Source organism: Pecten maximus, chromosome 19 (assembly GCF_902652985.1).
Source record: "Pecten maximus chromosome 19, xPecMax1.1, whole genome shotgun sequence".
NCBI classification, from domain to species: Eukaryota; Metazoa; Mollusca; class Bivalvia; order Pectinida; family Pectinidae; genus Pecten; species Pecten maximus.
In genome coordinates this window covers 11,428,961-11,453,058 of record NC_047033.1, presented here as the reverse complement: position 1 = coordinate 11,453,058, position 24,098 = coordinate 11,428,961, and the positions used below count along the sequence as shown (strand labels likewise).

Sequence of the window (24,098 nt, the reverse complement as noted above, 5' to 3'; positions counted from 1 at the left end):
AACAGTTTCTGTGAAGGTTTCATCTGATGTTTCCTCAACAGATATTTCTACCTCAGAAACCTCCTCTGGTTTCCTCTCAATTTCAACCGATTCTTCAAAGGTCTCTTCTGGAATTTCCTCAATTACTTTCTCTGTTACTTCTGGTTTCTCAGTAACAGGGACAGTTTCTCTTTCAGTGACAATTGTTTCCTCCTCAGGTGCGATAGTTTCAACTTCCTCCGTATCCTCAGTAACAGTCGTTACCTCCACAATTGTTTCGGTAATTTCAGAAGTGTCGGGTTTCAAGCTGATGTCAAAGGTGATTTCCTCAGAAACTGGTTTCTTTTCAACTTCAACAGTTTCTGTGAAGGTTTCATCTGGTGTTTCCTCAACAGATATTTCTACCTCAGAAACCTCCTCTGGTTTCTTCTCAATTTCAACAGATTCTTCAAATGTCTCTTCTGGAATTTCCTCAATTACTTTTTCTGTTACTTCTGGTTTCTCAGTAACAGTGACAGTTTCTCTTTCAGTGACAATTGTTTCCTCCTCAGGTGCGATAGTTTCAACTTCCTCCGTATCCTCAGTAACAGTCGTTACCTCCACAGTTGTTTCGGTGATTTCAGAAGTGTCAGGTTTCAAGCTGATGTCAAAGGTGATTTCCTCAGAAACTGGTTTCTTTTCAACTTCAACAGTTTCTATGAAGGTTTCATCTGGTTTTTCCTCAACAGATATCTCCACCTCAGAAACCTCCTCTGGTTTCTTCTCAATTTCAACTGATTCCTTGAATGTCTCTTCTGGAATTTCCTCAATTACTTTTTCTGTTACTTCTGGTTTCTCAGTAACAGTGACAGTTTCTCTTTCAGTGACAATTGTTTCCTCCTCAGGTGCGATAGTTTCAACTTCCTCCGTATCCTCAGTAACAGTCGTTACCTCCACAGTTGTTTCAGTAATTTCAGAAGTGTCAGGTTTCAAACTGATGTCAAAGGTGATTTCCTCAGAAACTGGTTTCTTTTCAACTTCAACAGTTTCTGTGAAGGTTTCATCTGGTTTTTCCTCAACAGATATTTCTACCTCAGAAACCTCCTCTGGTTTCCTCTCAATTTCAACTGATTCTTTGAATGTTTCTTCTGGAATTTCCTCAATTACTTTTTCTGTTACTTCTGGTTTCTCAGTAACAGTGACAGTTTCTCTTTCAGTGACAATTGTTTCCTCCTCAGGTGCGATAGTTTCAACTTCCTCCGTATCCTCAGTAACAGTCGTTACCTCCACAATTGTTTCGGTGATTTCAGAAGTGTCGGGTTTCAAGCTGATGTCAAAGGTGATTTCCTCAGAAACTGGTTCCTTTTCAACTTCAACAGTTTCTGTGAAGGTTTCATCTGGTGTTTCCTCAACAGATATTTCTACCTCAGAAACCTCCTCTGGTTTCTTCTCAATTTCAACAGATTCTTCAAATGTCTCTTTTGGAATTTCCTCAATTACTTTTTCTGTTACTTCAGGTTTCTCAGTAACAGGAACAGTTTCTTTTTCAGTGACAATTGTTTCCTCCTCAGGTGCGATAGTTTCAACTTCCTCCGTATCCTCAGTAACAGTCGTTACCTCCACAATTGTTTCAGTGATTTCAGAAGTGTCGGGTTTCAAGCTGATGTCAAAGGTGATTTCCTCCGAAACTGGTTTCTTTTCAACTTCAACAGTTTCTGTGAAGGTTTCATCTGGTTTTTCCTCAACAGATATTTCTCCCTCAGAAACCTCCTCTGGTTTCCTCTCAATTTCAACCAATTCTTTGAATGTCTCTTCTGGAATTTCCTCAATTACTTTTTCTGTTACTTCTGGTTTCTCAGTAACAGTGACAGTTTCTCTTTCAGTGACAATTGTTTCCTCCTTAGGTGCGATAGTTTCAACTTCCTCCGTATCCTCAGTAACAGTCGTTACCTCCACAGTTGTTTCGGTGATTTCAGAAGTGTCGGGTTTCAAGCTGATGTCAAGGGTGATTTCCTCCGAAACTGGTTTCTTTTCAACTTCAACAGTTTCTGTAAAGGTTTCATCTGGTTTTTGCTCAACAAATATCTCTACCTCAGAAACCTCCTCTGGTTTCTTCTCAATTTCAACTGATTCTTCAAATGTCTCTTCTGGAATTTCCTCAATTAATTCTTCAGTTACTTCTGGTTTCTCAGTAACAGTGACAGTTTCTCTTTCAGTGACAATTGTTTCCTCCTCAGGTGCGATAGTTTCAACTTCCTCCGTATCCTCAGTAACAGTTGTTACCTCCACAATTGTTTCGGTGATTTCAGAAGTGTCAGGTTTCAAGCTGATGTCAAAGGTGATTTCCTCAGAAACTGGTTTCTTTTCAACTTCAACAGTTTCTGGGAAGGTTTCATCTGGTTTTTCCTCAACAGATATCTCTATCTCAGAAACTTCCTCTGGTTTCCTCTCAATTTCAACCGATTCTTCAGAGGTCTCTTCTGGAATTTCTTTAATTACTTTTTCTGTTACTTCTGGTTTCTCAGTAACAGGGACAGTTTCTCTTTCAGTGACAATTGTTTCCTCCTCAGGTGCGATAGTTTCAACTTCCTCCGTATCCTCAGTAACAGTCGTTACCTCCACAGTTGTTTCGGTGATTTCAGAAGTGTCAGGTTTCAAGCTGATGTCAAAGGTGATTTCCTCAGAAACTGGTTTCTTTTCAACTTCAACAGTTTCTGTGAAGGTTTCATCTGGTGTTTCCTCAACAGATATTTCTACCTCAGAAACCTCCTCTGGTTTCCTCTCAATTTCAACTGATTCTTTGAAGGTCTCTTCTGGAATTTCCTCAATTACTTTTTCTGTTACTTTTGGTTTCTCAGTAACAGTAACAGTTTCTCTTTCAGTGACAATTGTTTCCTCCTCAGGTGCGATAGTTTCAACTTCCTCCGTATCCTCAGTAACAGTCATTACCTCCACAGTTGTTTCGGTGATTTCAGAAGTGTCGGCTTTAAAGCTGATGTCAAGGGTGATTTCCTCCGAAACTGGTTTCTTTTCAACTTCAACAGTTTCTGTGAAGGTTTCATCTGGTGTTTCCTCAACAGATATTTCTACCTCAGAAACCTCCTCTGGTTTCCTCTCAATTTCAACTGATTCTTCAAATGTCTCTTCTGGAATTTCCTGAATTACTTTTTCTGTTACTTCCGGTTTCTCAGTAACAGGGACAGTTTCTCTTTCAGTGACAATTGTTTCCTCCTCAGGTGCGATAGTTTCAACTTCCTCCGTATCCTCAGTAACAGTTGTTACCTCCACAGTTGTTTCGGTGATTTCAGAAGTGTCGGGTTTCAAGCTGATGTCAAAGGTGATTTCCTCAGAAACTGGTTTCTTTTCAACTTCAACACTTTCTGTGAAGGTTTCATCTGGTTTTTCCTCAATAGATATCTCTACCTCAGAAACCTCCTCTGGTTTCCTTTCAATTTCAACTGATACTTTGAATGTCTCTTCTGGAATTTCCTCAATTACTTTTTCTGTTACTTCTGGTTTCTCAGTAACAGTGACAGTTTCTCTTTCAGTGACAATTGTTTCCTCCTCAGGTGCGATAGTTTCAACTTCCTCCGTATCCTCAGTAACAGTCGTTACCTCCACAATTGTTTCGGTAATTTCAGAAGTGTCAGGTTTCAAGCTGATGTCAAAGGTGATTTCCTCAGAAACTGGTTTCTTTTCAACTTCAACAGTTTCTGTGAAGGTTTCATCTGGTTTTTCCTCCACAGATATTTCTACCTCAGAAACCTCCTCTGGTTTCCTCTCAATTTCAACTGATTCTTTGAATGTCTCTTCTGGAATTTCCTCAATTACTTTTTCTGTTACTTCTGGTTTCTCAGTAACAGTGACAGTTTCTCTTTCAGTGACAATTGTTTCCTCCTCAGGTGCGATAGTTTCAACTTCCTCCGTATCCTCAGTAACAGTCATTACCTCCACAGTTGTTTCGGTGATTTCAGAAGTGTCGGCTTTAAAGCTGATGTCAAGGGTGATTTCCTCCGAAACTGGTTTCTTTTCAACTTCAACAGTTTCTGTGAAGGTTTCATCTGGTGTTTCCTCAACAGATATTTCTACCTCAGAAACCTCCTCTGGTTTCCTCTCAATTTCAACTGATTCTTCAAATGTCTCTTCTGGAATTTCCTGAATTACTTTTTCTGTTACTTCCGGTTTCTCAGTAACAGGGACAGTTTCTCTTTCAGTGACAATTGTTTCCTCCTCAGGTGCGATAGTTTCAACTTCCTCCGTATCCTCAGTAACAGTTGTTACCTCAACAGTTGTTTCGGTGATTTCAGAAGTGTCGGGTTTCAAGCTGATGTCAAAGGTGATTTCCTCAGAAACTGGTTTCTTTTCAACTTCAACACTTTCTGTGAAGGTTTCATCTGGTTTTTCCTCAATAGATATCTCTACCTCAGAAACCTCCTCTGGTTTCCTTTCAATTTCAACTGATACTTTGAATGTCTCTTCTGGAATTTCCTCAATTACTTTTTCTGTTACTTCTGGTTTCTCAGTAACAGTGACAGTTTCTCTTTCAGTGACAATTGTTTCCTCCTCAGGTGCGATAGTTTCAACTTCCTCCGTATCCTCAGTAACAGTCGTTACCTCCACAGTTGTTTCGGTAATTTCAGAAGTGTCAGGTTTCAAGCTGATGTCAAAGGTGATTTCCTCAGAAACTGGTTTCTTTTCAACTTCAACAGTTTCTGTGAAGGTTTCATCTGGTTTTTCCTCCACAGATATTTCTACCTCAGAAACCTCCTCTGGTTTCCTCTCAATTTCAACTGATTCTTTGAATGTCTCTTCTGGAATTTCCTCAATTACTTTTTCTGTTACTTCTGGTTTCTCAGTAACAGTGACAGTTTCTCTTTCAGTGACAATTGTTTCCTCCTCAGGTGCGATAGTTTCAACTTCCTCCGTATCCTCAGTAACAGTCGTTAACTCCACAGTTGTTTCGGTGATTTCAGAAGTGTCAGGTTTCAAGCTGATGTCAAAGGTGATCTCCTCAGAAACAGGTTTCTTTTCAACTTCAACAGTTTCTGTGAAGGTTTCATCTGGTTTTTCCTCAACAGATATTTCTACCTCAGAAACCTCTGGTTTCCTCTCAATTTCAACTGATTCTTTGAATGTCTCTTCTGGAATTTCCTCAATTACTTTTTCTGTTACTTCTGGTTTCTCAGTAACAGGAACAGTTTCTCTTTCAGTGACAATTGTTTCCTCCTCAGGTGCGATAGTTTCAACTTCCTCCGTATCCTCAGTAACAGTCGTTACCTCCACAGTTGTTTCGGTGATTTCAGAAGTGTCAGGTTTCAAGCTGATGTCAAAGGTGATTTCCTCAGAAACTGGTTTCTTTTCAACTTCAACAGTTTCTGTGAAGTTTTCATCTGGTTTTTCCTCAACAGATATCTCTACCTCAGAAACCTCCTCTGGTTTCCTCTCAATTTCAACCGATTCTTTGAATGTCTCTTCTGGAATTTCCTCAATTACTTTTTCTGTTACTTCCGGTTTCTCAGTAACAGTGACAGTTTCTCTTTCAGTGACAATTGTTTCCTCCTCAGGTGCGATAGTTTCAACTTCCTCCGTATCCTCAGTAACAGTCGTTACCTCCACAGTTGTTTCGGTGATTTCAGAAGTGTCAGGTTTCAAGCTGATGTCAAGGGTGATTTCTTCCGAAACTGGTTTCTTTTCAACTTCAACAGTTTCTGTGAAGGTTTCATCTGGTGTTTCCTCAACAGATATTTCTACCTCAGAAACCTCCTCTGGTTTCCTCTCAATTTCAACTGATTCTTCAAATGTCTCTTCTGGAATTTCCTCAATTACTTTTTCTGTTACTTCTGGTTTCTCAGTAACAGTGACAGTTTCTCTTTCAGTGACAATTGTTTCCTCCTCAGGTGCGATAGTTTCAACTTCCTCCGTATCCTCAGTAACAGTCGTTACCTCCACAGTTGTTTCGGTGATTTCAGAAGTGTCAGGTTTCAAGCTGATGTCAAAGGTGATCTCCTCAGAAACAGGTTTCTTTTCAACTTCAACAGTTTCTGTGAAGGTTTCATCTGGTTTTTCCTCAACAGATATTTCTACCTCAGAAACCTCTGGTTTCCTCTCAATTTCAACTGATTCTTTGAATGTCTCTTCTGGAATTTCCTCAATTACTTTTTCTGTTACTTCTGGTTTCTCAGTAACAGGGACAGTTTCTCTTTCAGTGACAATTGTTTCCTCCTCAGGTGCGATAGTTTCAACTTCCTCCGTATCCTCAGTAACAGTCGTTACCTCCACAGTTGTTTCGGTGATTTCAGAAGTGTCAGGTTTCAAGCTGATGTCAAAGGTAATTTCCTCAGAAACTGGTTTCTTTTCAACTTCAACAGTTTCTGTGAAGGTTTCATCTGGTTTTTCCTCAACAGATATCTCTACCTCAGAAACCTCCTCTGGTTTCCTCTCAATTTCAACCGATTCTTTGAATGTCTCTTCTGGAATTTCCTCAATTACTTTTTCTGTTACTTCCGGTTTCTCAGTAACAGTGACAGTTTCTCTTTCAGTGACAATTGTTTCCTCCTCAGGTGCGATAGTTTCAACTTCCTCCGTATCCTCAGTAACAGTCGTTACCTCCACAGTTGTTTTGGTAATTTCAGAAGTGTCGGGTTTCAAGCTGATGTCAAAGGTGATTTCCTCCGAAACTGGTTTCTTTTCAACTTCAACAGTTTCTGTGAAGGTTTCATCTGGTTTTTCCTCAACAGATATTTCTACCTCAGAAACCTCCTCAGGTTTCCTCTCAATTTCAACCGATTCTTTGAATGTCTCTTTTGGAATTTCCTCAATTACTTTTTCTGTTACTTCTGGTTTCTCAGTAACAGTGACAGTTTCTCTTTCAGTGACAATTGTTTCCTCCTCAGGTGCGATAGTTTCAACTTCCTCCGTATCCTCAGTAACAGTCGTTACCTCCACAGTTGTTTCGGTGATTTCAGAAGTGTCCGGTTTCAAGCTGATGTCAAACGTGATTTCCTCAGAAACTGGTTTCTTTTCAACTTCAACAGTTTCTGTGAAGGTTTCATCTGGTGTTTCCTCAACAGATATTTCTACCTCAGAAACCTCCTCTGGTTTCTTCTCAATTTCAACAGATTCTTCAAATGTCTCCTCTGGAATTTCCTCAATTACTTTTTCTGTTACTTCTGGTTTCTCAGTAACAGTGACAGTTTCCTCCTCAGGTGCGATAGTTTCAACTTCCTCCGTATCCTCAGTAACAGTCGTTACCTCCACAGTTGTTTCGGTGATTTCAGAAGTGTCAGGTTTCAAGCTGATGTCAAAGGTGATTTCCTCCGAAACTGGTTTCTTTTCAACTTCAACAGTTTCTGTGAAGGTTTCATCTGGTTTTTCCTCAACAGATATTTCTACCTCAGAAACCTCCTCTGGTTTCCTCTCAATTTCAACTGATTCTTTGAATGTTTCTTCTGGAATTTCCTCAATTACTTTTTCTGTTACTTCTGGTTTCTCAGTAACAGTGACAGTTTCTCTTTCAGTGACAATTGTTTCCTCCTCAGGTGCGATAGTTTCAACTTCCTCCGTATCCTCAGTAACAGTCATTACCTCCACAGTTGTTTCGGTGATTTCAGAAGTGTCAGGTTTCAAGCTGATGTCAAAGGTGACTTCCTCAGAAACTGGTTTCTTTTCAACTTCAACAGTTTCTGTGAAGGTTTCATCTGGTTTTTCCTCAACAGATATTTCTACCTCAGAAACCTCCTCTGGTTTCCTCTCAATTTCAACTGATTCTTTGAATGTCTCTTCTGGAATTTCCTCAATTACTTTTTCTGTTACTTCTGGTTTCTCAGTAACAGGGACAGTTTCTCTTTCAGTGACAATTGTTTCCTCCTCAGGTGCGATAGTTTCAACTTCCTCCGTATCCTCAGTAACAGTTGTTACCTCAACAGTTGTTTCGGTGATTTCAGAAGTGTCAGGTTTCAAGCTGATGTCAAGGGTGATTTCTTCCGAAACTGGTTTCTTTTCAACTTCAACAGTTTCTGTGAAGGTTTCATCTGGTTTTTCCTCAACAGGTATTTCTACCTCAGAAACCTCCTCTGGTTTCTTCTCAATTTCAACTGATTCTTCAAATGTCTCTTCTGGAATTTCCTCAATTACTTTTTCTGTTACTTCTGGTTTCTCAGTAACAGTGACAGTTTCTCTTTCAGTGACAATTGTTTCCTCCTCAGGTGCGATAGTTTCAACTTCCTCCGTATCCTCAGTAACAGTCGTTACCTCCACAATTGTTTCAGTAATTTCAGAAGTGTCAGGTTTCAAGCTGATGTCAAGGGTGATTTCCTCAGAAACTGGTTTCTTTTCAACTTCAACAGTTTCTGAGAAGGTTTCATCTGGTTTTTCCTCAACAGATATTTCCACCTCAGGAACCTCCTCTGGTTTCCTCTCAATTTCAACTGATTCTTTGAATGTCTCTTCTGGAATTTCCTCAATTACTTTTTCTGTTACTTCTGGTTTCTCAGTAACAGTGACAGTTTCTCTTTCAGTGACAACAGTTTCCTCCTCAGGTACGATAGTTTCAACTTCCTCCGTATCCTCAGTAACAGTCGTTACCTCCACAGTTGTTTCGGTGATTTCAGAAGTGTCCGGTTTCAAGCTGATGTCAAAGGTGATTTCCTCAGAAACTGGTTTCTTTTCAACTTCAACAGTTTCTGTGAAGGTTTCATCTGGTGTTTCCTCAACAGATATTTCTACCTCAGAAACCTCCTCTGGTTTCTTCTCAATTTCAACAGATTCTTCAAATGTCTCCTCTGGAATTTCCTCAATTACTTTTTCTGTTACTTCTGGTTTCTCAGTAACAGGAACAGTTTCTCTTTCAGTGACAACAGTTTCCTCCTCAGGTGCGATAGTTTCAACTTCCTCCGTATCCTCAGTAACAGTCGTTACCTCCACAGTTGTTTCGGTGATTTCAGAAGTGTCGGGTTTCAAGCTGATGTCAAAGGTGATTTCCTCCGAAACTGGTTTCTTTTCAACCTCGCCAGTTTCTGTGAAGGTTTCATCTGGTTTTTCCTCAACAGATATCTCTACCTCAGAAACCTCCTCTGGTTTCCTCTCAATTTCAACTGATTCTTTGAATGTCTCTTCTGGAATTTCCTCAATTACTTTTTCTGTTACTTCTGGTTTCTCAGTAACAGTGACAGTTTCTCTTTCAGTGACAATTGTTTCCTCCTCAGGTGCGATAGTTTCAACTTCCTCCGTATCCTCAGTAACAGTCGTTACCTCCACAATTGTTTCGGTGATTTCAGAAGTGTCGGGTTTCAAGCTGATGTCAAAGGTGATTTCCTCATAAACTGGTTTCTTTTCAACTTCAACAGTTTCTGTGAAGGTTTCATCTGGTTTTTCCTCAACAGATATTTCTACCTCAGAAACCTCCTCTGGTTTCCTCTCAATTTCAACTGATTCTTTGAATGTCTCTTCTGGAATTTCCTCAATTACTTTTTCTGTTACTTCTGGTTTCTCAGTAACAGGAACAGTTTCTCTTTCAGTGACAACAGTTTCCTCCTCAGGTGCGATAGTTTCAACTTCCTCCGTATCCTCAGTAAGAGTCGTTACCTCCACAATTGTTTCGGTGATTTCAGAAGTGTCGGGTTTCAAGCTGATGTCAAAGGTGATTTCCTCAGAAACTGGTTCCTTTTCAACTTCAACAGTTTCTGTGAAGGTTTCATCTGGTGTTTCCTCCACAGATATTTCTACCTCAGAAACCTCCTCTGGTTTCTTCTCAATTTCAACAGATTCTTCAAATGTCTCTTCTGGAATTTCCTCAATTACTTTTTCTGTTACTTCTGGTTTCTCAGTAACAGGAACAGTTTCTCTTTCAGTGACAACAGTTTCCTCCTCAGGTGCGATAGTTTCAACTTCCTCCGTATCCTCAGTAACAGTCGTTACCTCCACAGTTGTTTCGGTGATTTCAGAAGTGTCAGGTTTCAAGCTGATGTCAAAGGTGATTTCCTCAGAAACTGGTTTCTTTTCAACTTCAACAGTTTCTGTGAAGGTTTCATTTGGTTTTTCCTCAACAGATATCTCTACCTCAGAAACCTCCTCTGGTTTCCTCTCAATTTCAACTGATTCTTTGAATGTCTCTTCTGGAATTTCCTCAATTACTTTTTCTGTTACTTCTGGTTTCTCAGTAACGGTGACCGTTTCTCTTTCAGTGACAATTGTTTCCTCCTCAGGAGCGATAGTTTCAACTTCCTCTGTATCCTCAGTAACAGTTGTTACCTCAACAGTTGTTTCGGTGATTTCAGAAGTGTCAGGTTTCAAGCTGATGTCAAGGGTGATTTCTTCCGAAACTGGTTTCTTTTCAACTTCAACAGTTTCTGTGAAGGTTTCATCTGGTTTTTCCTCAACAGGTATTTCTACCTCAGAAACCTCCTCTGGTTTCTTCTCAATTTCAACTGATTCTTCAAATGTCTCTTCTGGAATTTCCTCAATTACTTTTTCTGTTACTTCTGGTTTCTCAGTAACAGTGACAGTTTCTCTTTCAGTGACAATTGTTTCCTCCTCAGGTGCGATAGTTTCAACTTCCTCCGTATCCTCAGTAACAGTCGTTACCTCCACAGTTGTTTCGGTGATTTCAGAAGTGTCAGGTTTCAAGCTGATGTCAAAGGTGATTTCCTCAGAAACTGGTTTCTTTTCAACTTCAACAGTTTCTGTGAAGGTTTCATCTGGTTTTTCCTCAACAGATATCTCTACCTCAGAAACCTCCTCTGGTTTCCTCTCAATTTCAACTGATTCTTTGAATGTCTCTTCTGGAATTTCCTCAATTATTTCTTCAGTTACTTCTGGTTTTTCAGTAACAGTGACAGTTTCTCTTTCAGTGACAACAGTTTCCTCCTCAGGTGCGATAGTTTCAACTTCCTCCGTATCCTCAGTAACAGTCGTTACCTCCACAGTTGTTTCGGTGATTTCAGAAGTGTCAGGTTTCAAACTGATGTCAAAGGTGATTTCCTCAGAAACTGGTTTCTTTTCAACCTCACCAGTTTCCGTAAAGGTTTCATCAGATTCTTTGGTAATAGAGATATCTATTTCGGACATCTCCTGTGGTTTTTTCTCTACTGAAATAGTTTCAAGATGATCATCCTGTTCATCAATGATTTCTGTTGGTGTTTCAATAATAACTTCATCAATTTCCTCAAATTGAGATTTGTTTTCCTCTTCTACAGGGAATTGAACCACATAGTCTTCAGTAACAATTGATGGACGTTTTTCTACACTGACATATTCCTGTTTGGTCACTTTTCTTGCACCCAATAAGTCAACTTCCTCTAGCATAGTTTCCTTTGTTGTGGTTATTGTGTCACCATCGATCTTTTGTGTTATTTCAATTGTTTCAGTTCTGACTTGAGATGCTGTTCCTGAGAAACCGATGTCAATAAAAACTTCTTTTTCTTCCGTTTGCTTTTCTATTTCGATAAATTGTTTGAAAGTTTCCTTTTTTTCGTCCAGAGTGACGGTCTTTTCTTCAATGTCTTGTTCCTCCACACTGGACTCTCGTTCATCTGAAGAAGCCGATTCGGATTCTGGAAATTGAACCATGTAATCATCAGTTACAATTGATGGTCTTTTTTCAACTTTTACATCTTTCGTAAGCATTTTTTCAGCCAATTCAGATATCAGTTCAGTTTCCTCTTCAGAGGATTCTAAATCGTCTGTAACAGAAATGTTAATTTCAGTGATTTCATCAGGTTCTTTATCAATTTCAATGGATTCACTGAAGGATTTCTCTGGAATTTCTTCAGTCACTTTCTGTGTTGATTCTGGTTTCCTCTCAATTTCAACTGATTCTTCAAATGTCTCTTCTGGAATTTCCTCAATTACTTCTTCAGTTACTTCTGGTTTCTCAGTAACAGTGACAGTTTCTCTTTCAGTGACAATTGTTTCCTCCTCGGGAGCGATAGTTTCAACTTCCTCCGTATCCTCAGTAACAGTCGTTACCTCAACAGTTGTTTCGGTGATTTCAGAAGTGTCGGGTTTCAAGCTGATGTCGAAAGTGATTTCCTCAGAAGCTGGTTTCTTTTCAATTTCAACAGTTTCTGTGAAGGTTTCATCTTGTTTCTCCTCAACAGATATTTCAACCTGAGACACCCCTTTTGGTTTTGTTTTGGTTTCCAAAATTTCTTTGAATATCTTATCAGTGGTTTCCTCTGACGTTTCTGGTTTGAGAGTGATATCAAGTGTATCCTCTTCAGGTTTCTTCTCAAAAATTTCAGTGACATCTCCAGAAAGTGGAGTTTTCTCCTCTTCAACAGTGATAGTCTCTCGTTCGGTCTCTATAATTTCAGGATGAGGAGCTAAAGTTTCAACCTCTTCTGTAATGATATCAACGTCTTCCTTTAATTCTGTGACAGTTTTTGTGACATCAGGCTGGATGATATCGATATCAACCAATTCTTCTGGTTTTAGCTTCTTTTCTAATTCTTCGACAAACTTTGGCTGCTCTTCTGCAGTTTCAGATATTGATAGAGTTTCTCGCTCTGTGACGATAATCTCTGCCTCGGGGGCAATCGTTTCCACCTCCTCTGTTACTGTATCAGTGATTTCCTTGGTCTCTGTTACTGTATTTGTGATTTCTGTTCTTGTCTGCTGAGGTGTAATCTCGATGTCAACCACGAGTTCCTCGGGTTTTGGCTGTTTCTCAATTTCCTCAATGAATTGTGGTTGTTCATCAGCTGTCTCTGACACAGATACGGTTTCTTTTTCTGTAACGATAATATCCTCAGGTTCCAATGTTTCAACTTCCACTGTCTCAGTGTCAGTTATTTCCTCAATTTCTGTAACAGTTTTTGTGATTTCTGTTTTGGATTTGGGTTGCGTTATATCAATATCAACCACAAGTTCGTCCGGTTTGGGCTGTTTCTCGATTTCCTCAATGAATTGTGGTTGTTCTTCAGCTGTCTCAGAGACGGACACAGTTTCCGTCTCTGTCACTATGATATCTTCTTCAGGGGCCAAGGTTTCCTCAATGACTGTCGTTGTGTCAGTTGCTTCCTCAATCTCGGTAACAGTTTTTGTGATTTCTGTTTTGGATTTAGGTTGGGTTATGTCAATATCAACCACGAGTTCCTCTGGTTTTGGCTGTTTCTCAATTTCCTCAATGAATTGTGGTTGTTCATCAGCTGTCTCTGACACAGATACGGTTTCTTTTTCTGTAACAATAATATCCTCAGGTTCCAATGTTTCAACTTCCACTGTCTCAGTGTCAGTTATTTCCTCAATTTCTGTAACAGTTTTTGTGATTTCTGTTTTGGATTTGGGCTGCGTTATATCAATATCAACCACAAGTTCGTCCGGTTTGGGCTGTTTCTCGATTTCTTCAATGAATTGTGGTTGTTCTTCAGCTGTCTCGGAGACGGACACAGTTTCCGTCTCTGTCACTATGATATCTTCTTCAGGGGCCAAGGTTTCCTCAATGACTGTCGTTGTGTCAGTTGCTTCCTCAATCTCGGTAACAGTTTTTGTGATTTCTGTTTTGGATTTAGGTTGGGTTATGTCAATATCAACCACGAGTTCCTCAGGTTTTGGCTGTTTCTCAATTTCATCAATGAATTGTGGTTGTTCATCAGCCATCTCTGACACAGATACAGTTTCTTTTTCTGTGACAATGACATCCTCAGGTTCCAATGTTTCAACTTCCACTGTTTCAGTGTCAGTTATTTCCTCAATCTCGGTAACAGTTTTTGTGATTTCTGTTTTGGATTTGGGTTGGGTGATGTCAATATCAACCACGAGTTCCTCGGGTTTTGGCTGTTTTTCAATTTCATCAATGAATTGTGGTTGTTCATCAGCCATCTCTGACACAGATACAGTTTCTTTTTCTGTGACAATGACATCCTCAGGTTCCAATGTTTCAACTTCCACTGTCTCAGTGTCAGTTATTTCCTCAATTTCTGTAACAGTGTTTGTGATTTCTGTTTTGGATTTGGGTTGGGTGATGTCGATATCAACTACAATTTCGTCTGGTTTTGGCCTTTTTTCGATTTCCTCAATGAACAGCGGTTCTTCGGGTGTCTCGGAGAGGGATACAGTTTCCCGCTCAGTAACTATGACATCTTCTTCGGGTGTCATTCTTTCTTCCATGACTGTCACTGTGTCAGTTGTTTCCTCGATCTCTGAAACTGTTTTTGTGACTTCAGTTGTGGTTTTTTGAGGCGTGAAATCAATATCAACAACAACTTCCTCTGGCGTAGGTTTTTTCTCGATTTTCTCAACGTACTTTGGTTGTTCATCAGCGGTTTCAGATATTTTCAAAGTTTCCCGCTCAGTAACGATAATATCTTCACTGGGTGCGATTGTTTCTACCTCGACTATCTGGGAGTCCGTTACTTCATCAGTTTCACTAACAGTTTTTGTAATTTCTGTCCTGGATTTTGGTTGTGAGATGTCAATATCAACTATACGTTCTTCTGGCTTCGGCTCTTTTTCTAATTCCTGAATGAATCTAGGTTTGTCATCTCCTGATTCCATTACTGACAGCGCATTACGCTCAGTAACAATTACCTCCTCCTCCGGGGCTAATGTTTCAACTTCCATCATCTCAGTATCCATTACCTCTGTTGTCTCGGTAACCATTTTCGAAAACTGAGTTTTGGTTTGAGGCTTGATATCAATATCAGCAACTTCTTCAGTATCAGGAATTTGTTCGATAGTTTCTTTGAAACTTCGAATAACATGTTCTGGTTTCCTATCAATTTCGAGAACCTCTTTGAATTCGGCACGATCTGGTACATCCTCATCATCTTCCGGTTCTTTTTCAATGGTAACTGTTTCTTCATACATTTCTTCATCTGTAGTTTTTTCTTCAGTAGTTTTTCTGTCCAAAGATTTTACAGACTCAAGAATATCGTGCACAACTCCAGCCACGAAGTCTTCAAGGTCAGGACCAATGTCTTTCTGTAGCTCTGCTTTTTTGTGAGGTTTTTCTGAATCTAGTGTTTCCGAAATCTCTTCAGGGACTGAAGGTTGCACTTCTTCAGTCACCTGTTCAGGGATATTAATTTCTAATTGGGCCACAGGACGTGTTTCGTCCTCGGACAAATCCTCGCTCTCTGGTTGGTCGTCATCGTGGACTGATGTTGACAAAATATCCAATTACGTAAAACTCTAAGCGCAGATTGTATCTACCATATTGACATACTCACACTCTCTCACCATAATAGACACACCAACATTAAAACATTCTTGATACCAAAGTTATACTGGTGAAGAAACCATATCCAATCATCATCCTTGTATGCGTAAGAAAAAAATATCTTGTGTTTGCAGAGAGAATGTATGTTGTTTGTATTTAGTCACAATATATACAGCCTCATGCAAAAATGTATATGTTACAGTTCAGCCATCCACAATTATGCAATAAGTAGTAATAATATAGATTCTGACCTGGTTTCATGAATGTTTTTCATATATACTTACAATTTTACCCGCCATTATATATTTGCAATGATACCTTACCTTATACATTTAAACAACTTTTCTATACCCAAGAACTAAGAAAATAATTTCAAATACAACATAACATGAAACCTGTCGATGCCAAGCATCATAATTACACACATATTTAAATAAACATCTAGTGAGAAAGCCTAAGCGATTCGCTGTAAATATATATATATGTTCTTGCAGTAAGTTTACCTCAAGATAGAGCATTTATCACAAATATCAAATAGATTGGCAATATGTTGTGCCTAATATGAGCAAAAGAAATATTTTCTTTCAAGACAAACGGCATGTTACCAAAATGATGATTACTGCATTTATGATAGGTATATTTACAGTAGAATCATTTGCAAAATAAACAATACATATCTGACTTGTCATTCCATGGAAATTAAATCTTATTACCCAAAAATATTGACCCCCACAATGCACAGAAAAGACCTTGGCATAATGTATTGTTTCATTTAACACATTGCTCAGCAATAACATATTTTCTTTTTCTTTTTATCAACAGTTCCTTTGAATACTTTTATAAATATGTATAGAACCATAATCCATTTTATCAAACTTATTCTACTCTAATGAGCTTTATGGATTTTCTGTACATTACTAAAAAAAACTTAACTTCAGAGTTTATGCTACCTTAGGTTGACAATTTTGTTATTTTTTGTTCAAAAGGGTTCAACAAAGGATATATACAATACTTACGATGTAGTAATTACGAAGGATCATATAATGGTAATTCATCTATGGGAGATAACTCTAATGGAATTTACAAGTATAATAAATAAGGTAGCATACAACTTTTAACTTAATTAGTTTGACAAAAAATGAAAACTACTTCTACAGAACTGTTTTTCTCTCAGTATAACATTTCATAAAAAGGACAGAGATATTCAAGATATTTTGTTAAAAATAATTATAAGCCAAAACGCTTAATAAGACAATACTGAAAGCGTTCATTAACTATAACAATAAAATGTCATAGCAATGTAGAACATGCCGCTTACATACAATCTGAAGCTAAAACGTGTCAGAATTACACTTGTGTGTGGCAATTTGAGATAAATCTCAAAGTATTTCAAAAAGGAAGGTTTTTTGTCAAATGAAGTCATGAATCACCAGAGCAATTCCTCCTGTAACGAATATTTACATATTTCGAGTTTGAGTTACAGTTGTGCTGGTTTTTACAACTTTCGTGGTCTCAAATTCAGCCAAAAAAGAGGAATCTGACGCGTTTCCTTCTCCAACGTAAAAAATTACTTGATTATTTACAAATTCTACACAAATCAATTGCTAACATATCTGCGAAAAACTCATAAATGATATTTTCACACAAAAGTATACGCTCAAGACAATATGATACAAATACTGAGGAAAATAAATAAACTAGAATAATATAAAACATGTCATATATACCCATAAAAATGTAAGTATCAGTAGATAGGAAGAAAACACTGGTTCTCTAAGGTTTTATCAAAATAATATCCTACTCATCAAAAATAATTTCTACACAAATCCAATTCATCGCAAATAAATTCTAAACCAAGTTATGTAGAATCACCAAAAAGTATAGTTTTGAACTGTTTATGGCGAAATTCCAAATGAATAATACTTGACATGGCATCATAAAGAGCCATACATGTATGTGGTTGTTTACGATGACAACACAGGCTAACGAGCACACAAGTGCAACATGCTGGGTTAGAGGTGTATCATGCTGCCAATGGATGTGTGGTGCGATAGATGTGGAATCTGTAAACACACACCTTCAGAAGTTGTACTGGGCACAAGTCTGCACAGATTGGACATCACACAGGAAAAGGAACTAATACTACATATACTACAATTGAATTGTACTGCACACAAGTCTGCACAGATTGGACTTCACACAGGAAAAGGAACTAATACTACATACAATACAATTGAATTGTACTGCACACAAGTCTGCACAGATTGGACTTCACACAGGAAAAGGAACTAACACTACATATAATACAATTGAATTGTACTGCACACATGTCTGCACAGATTGGACTTCACACAGGAAAAGGAACTAATACTACAGGAAAATGGAGTGATATTGAGGAAAGTTTTAACACAAACGTTGAGAACTTGTGTTTCACGCAGGGAAGTGGAAACACACATACTTTACAAGACACACACTCTTACAGAAGATATTCCACAGTAAATTTGTTTCTGAAGTTTATTCAAAAACACGCTCAAAGAAATGATACAGAAGTTCATTTAGCGCCGTTAAGGCAGTTATCATATGAACGGAAAAGTCAGAAAGAAGTGATCTCATTTGAACCGAGCTATCGCGTATCTAGTCGGAGATAGTAATGCATTACTACGCTAGCAAACTATCCACTTCACACAAAATGTGGTAAAACTACTACAGACAATACAGAAGGCAACTAGTCTGGTCCACAACAAACGACACCCAGTTAGATCTGGCTAGTGAAGGTATTCGTGTGGGAAAGCCACTCCACTCCTTTCTCCATGCTCCCACACCAAATAGTCCCACTTCTGTAACCTCGCACACAATATCAACACACACAAAACATCTTCAATACTACCAACTACAGTAACAAACATATAAATATCCAACAATTCTTCAAATTTCTTTAGCAATATTTATCAAATGCATTAAATAGCAAAATATAAGCAATATAATATCAAATTAAAAATTCTCCCTACCAATTATCAATAAAATTTATCCTAAACCTAACTCTGTCAATTCTCTCATTTCTCTCAACATGAATCAGTGCAGGACAGGTAAACTTCATATCAAACAAAGTTCAAAGGTCACAAATTCAAATTCAGAAGAGAGTGATAGTAAACATGCCAAGATGCCTTACCTGTAAGCTTCAGTTCTGCGGTAGTCAATGCAGTGCCAAAATCATTCACTGCCTTGCAACTGTATTCACCCTCATCCTCTTTGAATGATTCCTCAATTGTGAGTGTACAAGTACCATCCTCTTGGTAATCAGTAACATAGGTGTCAGAATCCTCAATTACCTCACCATCCAAAAGCCATGTGACCTTAGGCCTTGGAATGCCGATAACGACGCAGATAAATTTGACCGGGGTACTCTCTGTAACGGTTATGTTACTCAACTCGGTCGTGAATCGCGGTGCTTCCCCTGTGGGTTTCGTAGGTGCAGCCTCTTCCTCGGTAACTTCCTCCACCACATCTGGTGCTGTCTCCATGACAGGAACTTCCTCCTTGGGCAGTGGCAGTTCCTTGACGGTAACCTCCTCAGGCGTGGCCTCTTCCGGCTGTGTCTCCACTCCGATCTCTATCTTTGCCTCTGTGGCGACAACCTCAGAGACTTCCTGAACTGCCGCCGTCGGAGGAACTTCCTGCTGTTCAGGAAGGGCTACTAAAGACTCTGTTGTGACCTCCTCGGGAGTGGTCTCTGCCTTCTCCCGTGTCACAAACTCGAAAGAAACTTCCTCCGTCTCCGTGGGACTTGTGCTACCCACGGCAATTTCCAGCGAGGTGGTCTCCGTGGTTTCCGGAGCCATTTTCTCCTGGACAGTAAGTAGACCCTCCACTGTCTCAGTGGTCTCCTCGGTAACGGGAATGACCTTCTCTTCCTCGTCAACATGAGGGGTCATTTCTGAGAAACAAAATATACAAATACATGAACAGAAAGTGTGAAACCAAATTTTTGTCTCTTAAGCAGCTTGGGTGAATTATATATAAAAATTAAACCAAAATGTTCTATGGTGATGATTCTTTATATCTGTTGCAGTACTGTATTGAATAAATCAAACTATCTGAATAATTTGTATTATCAGATATATCATATTGAAATTAAAGTAAGGAAGGATCACCATTTTAACAAAAGTAATGAAGGGAGCTATATAATAGCCATAGACCAGCCAAGATCTACTGGTATTCCAAGTAAGATTTTGTAAACAACTCGAAGCAATCCAGACGGCACTGAAAATGATATTGCACTGCAATCCTGTTTACAAAACTGTTTATGAAAATAAATGGATCGATAATGAATGTGGTAAAATAAATCATATTTCCAAGAAAATGTGAATGTTTGTTCTGCAATCAATGAAATGAAATGGAGATTCCGCATTAGGAAGGCATCAGTTGAATAGATCTGTCCATCTCCTCCAGTTTTTTCTTTGAGTCCATCATCTCATCTGTAGCATTGTATCATTTCTCTGCCATTGAATCCTGGGAAATGTACGTTGTTTTTCTGTTCTGTGTGTTAATTCTCTAAACTCCTTTAAAAGCGTCACTTCCGGTCCATCTGATCGTTTATTTGGTATGTACACATTCATCCATTACATGATTAACTTATCTGCAATGTCTGTGTTTTTGGAATGCGTATATTAAGGATAATATCTTTTTCTTTTTCTTTGTTTTTTTTTCTTCAATTTAACAACCATCCATTTATTTATATCCAAGTTGTAAAATATTTTACGGTTTGTTATAGGAGAATATCCTATTGTTTTGTTTTAACTTAACAAGCATCTTATAGATCCATTCATGATCAAAATATACAGATCATTTTTGAAAATTTTCATCAACATTTTTGGCTTCAATTATTATTATCATACGGCTGAATACATATGTATTGTTAATTTTTTCCTTCAAATATATGTCTTTATTTCTATGCAGCCGATACACTTTTAAATAACTATAAATGAGTCTTATTCTTTGAATGTTTCCGATGTGAATTCTAAATGGTGAAATGGTGCTTATCTTTAAGAAATTATTTTTTTAATTTTATTCAAATGACCGATCTTGGTAATTGGTTTCTGCTTTCCTTCTCCTAACCAGATCAATTACAGATTAATCTAACTTCATCTCTTTGTCTTGGGACACCCTGCCCATTATTATATAACCCTATTCATATTTATGGTAGTTATGGTAACAATGATGTAACGAAATGGAAATGCAAGATGTACTGGTATTGATGTACTGTGAATGACAATCTTCTTTCTTCATTCCCTTCGACAGCTCAACACAAACCGATCAATTTGAAACCAATGCTAGTCTTAATGTTGTTTTTTGGGGGTTTTTTAGCAGTTATTTTAGGATAATGATATACATACATTTAAAAACACACGACTCAGCTATTATGTTACGATCATAACATTTTAATCTTATTTTTTCGAAAACTCTCACAATAATTATATGATATTTTAGATATGCGATTTCTTTTTGCCCCAAATAAAACTTGAGGTGTGCCATGCACATAATTTCTGCATGAATTTAATTGAAAGACTGCATATTTTCAAATTCATGGGAAGGTGAAAAGTTGTTTCCCTTCTTCTGTTTCTTCTTTTCTTCAAAATCCATACAACCTTCTTGAATTGGCGGAAATGTCTTTCTCCAACTTAGTCAGTCAATATACTTTGGTTTATCCATAGATGAGAAAAGTCTACCATTAGAACTCTAGTCAGACCACTTAGCATAAAAAAATTTGATCATTCAGGAATACCATTTTTTCTTGAGTTGTCTCAATTTTCAATGAACACAAAACAGAAAAGATTTTAATTATAGTTTTTCTTAGGTTACATCATTAAACAATCATGTGAATCTGTGCGACAACCATATGCTATTTTGAAAATGGATTTGAGTTATATTGATATGGTGGTTTTATATTCATACTTTTCCACAACTAATAGCAGATTTTGGCCATCTAGGGATAAAACAACCTAATGTGTCTTGTTTGAATGGTCGTCAGAGGTCATGTTATAATTGTATGTTTCCACTGTATACACAAACCTCATTCATAAGTAATCAAATCTAAATATCATCATTTTACCTTATATTGTAGATTTAACGAAAGTTCCTTTTGAATATACATCTTCTTATTCCCTTTATCTATTTATCTATTTTTTATTTTATTTTGTTTTTGTTTTTTTTTTGTTCCTTTGAAATATATTTGCATTACAATAACTCCAACTTGACTGATATGGATATCTCCTACCTTGTGCAGCAGGTCTCAAAGTAAGTGTCAAATGTTCACCCTCTTGTGATTGGATGACGAATACTCGGAGGCATGCAGAAAATGGCGGCAGCATTTTTGGAAGGGGAGGCAATCCATGCTAGAAATAAACTACATTTACATGCGCAAAAAACAACAAATCATTCGTGAGACATATACAGAAAATTACATGGCTGTAGTTAATGTTGTAGATCAACAGGTAAACCCAAAGTAGCAAATATTGTATCAACTGTGTTGTATTTACATAAGAACACGATAAGATATTTCTCGGTTACTTCAAATAATTAGGATTTTTTTCCTTTTTGTTTACATAAAGTAATTTAATTTAATTTAATCTCATATCTAAAAATCAAAATCATATAACAAATTTTCAGTCAGTTTGGGTTTATCTTTATATGTTATACCCGGCATCCATGACTTTTATTTGTTTTACAAATTCACAATTTGATTGTATTTGTATTGACTTAAATTTTTTCACAGCAAATTTTCATAAAATTGAAAGATCTCGTTAAACAAATTTAAGTTATGGATGACAGATATTTAAGGCTGGATTGTGTGATTGTGGTTTACCCTTTCTTTTAAAAGGTATTGAATTACAATTTTTAACAGAAAGGTTGGATTATAAAATTTTGGGGAAAAAAAATTGAATTATGGTTTCCTAAAACTTTTATTTCAGGACATGGCTCAATTAAATTTTCAGTATCATTTTAAGTATTACATAAACAAATTTCCTATTAAAAAACAAACAATTTTATCATTAGTTAAACAAGTTGAAATACATGGCAAACGAGAAAATATCAGGAATCTGAAATTTCAAAGAAACTGTTTTTGTTAATTTGTAGCCTGGATATCAAATCAGAAAAAAAAATCAAATAACATACAGGTAAGGGGTATGACAAAACCATAATTAATATCCATAAGAAAGAACATTTTTACAACAATAGTTAATACAGTTACAAGACAATGAATGTTTACAAACATCTGACACAACATTAACATCACAACAATACATTTGCTAAATCATCTAGAAATATTATGTTGCCATAGCATCAAGCAGGTGAGCGTATTCTACATCATCAAAATGTTTCCTTAATCTATCACTAGCAGTTAAAAAGGATGAATTTTCTTTTTGAAAGAAAAAACAATATATATACTGTATATATAAAACACCAAGCACAACAACAAACTATTTTTTTCAACTATTTATCAAAAGAATAATTTAGAAAATTGAACAGAGAAATTAGAAAATTGTACAACACTTAATATAAAACTAAATTACAAAATAATTTATTGGGGAGGAAGTGCTGGTCAAATACTCATTTGGTGATGTGAAAAAAATTGTTACTACAATCTTACTATAAATAGCCATGCAAATGATTTCAATATTAAGCATGTTTCCATAGCAACATGCAGAAATGAATACAATGGACACCATAATATGAATATTCATATTTTATTTGGTCCTTCATAAAAAAAATCAAGATCTTTTCAGTATATATCTATAGTGTTTAAATACATGTAACGTTCTCATACAGAAACAGACATACATCTAAGTCAGGTAGATATATAATCTAATTTCTGGTTACCGTGGGAGCGAATCCCGCCAAATTATCACATTCATATGTAATATAGCTCCGCCCACCTGCTGCGATACAAAGGCAATCTTTAACAGTCACTACTTAAAATATTATTCAAACTTGTAAAAATCAACCTTGAAAAAAACTGATACATTGTGCGTAGAAAGCTAAATAGAGGTCACAGTGAATGTGTTCCCTGAGAAATAAATACAGAATAATATCCTACAAGAAAACTGGAGAAAGAAATTCAAATTAAATTCAGAACTTTTTTTCTCAATATTTTATGTTTTAGAATATAAATATAAAAAATACTAGTATTTCTTTTCCCCAAAATATAGAAATATCTTATTGTAAACCCGAAAAATAATGAATTATTGACAGAAAATATTGATTAAAGTTAAAAAATATCACAAAAATCAATAAATATTCTCAAAATGAAGTTTTGAATACTGCATATTTTAAATAGTGACTGCTTACATTACAAGTAACGAAACAAAACGTGAAACTGAAAATAAAATCAAACCAAAGCTTTCATGTTCAAAGAAACTAAAAGTAAATAAAATAATAAAACCAACAGGTGAAATAAAGATTTTAAAACTAAACATGTATCATGTGACCATGCAAATGGCCGTAAATGTTCAGTGAAGCGAAATAAAGTGAATCTACATGTACCACTGTAAATCTAGCGTCGCGCTGTTAACATCAGAGCAATGATATGAAGCAGAGGAAAAGCACTAGGTCATCTTAAATCAAATTATTAAGTAGATGGTGTTATTAACTGTAACCATTTAAAATCAGTTTTATATTTCAATTTAAAATCTGACAAATGGAAGTCAGTTTTACATTTTGGTGTAAAATCTGACAAACAAAATTCAGTTCTACAGTTAAAACTGACCAAACGAAACCAGTTTCTGGATAATTTAAACCAGATTTACAATAAAAGTACACCAATGCAAATTGTTTTACTGCCAGAGGCAAAATATGAGACAAGACCAAAAACACTGGCTGAATTGAAATACCCATGAAAGCAGTTTGAGTGCCAAAGTTAATAGGAATGCTGCTATTACGAAATTCTGCATGCTATCATCATCCAAACTCAATGATTCCCGACCTA

At 37.0% G+C, this 24,098-nt stretch overlaps 1 protein-coding gene across 1 annotated transcript in view; it reads right to left on the bottom strand.

Annotated features, from left to right (window-relative positions):
• Nucleotides 1-24,098, bottom strand: part of LOC117317403 (titin-like) — a 197,260-nt gene that overhangs the window by 25,280 nt on the left and 147,882 nt on the right. The window contains 2 exon segments of the mRNA XM_033872214.1: nt 52-15,053; nt 18,285-19,049. Of these exon segments, the coding sequence (XP_033728105.1) occupies nt 52-15,053; nt 18,285-19,049 (15,767 nt within the window).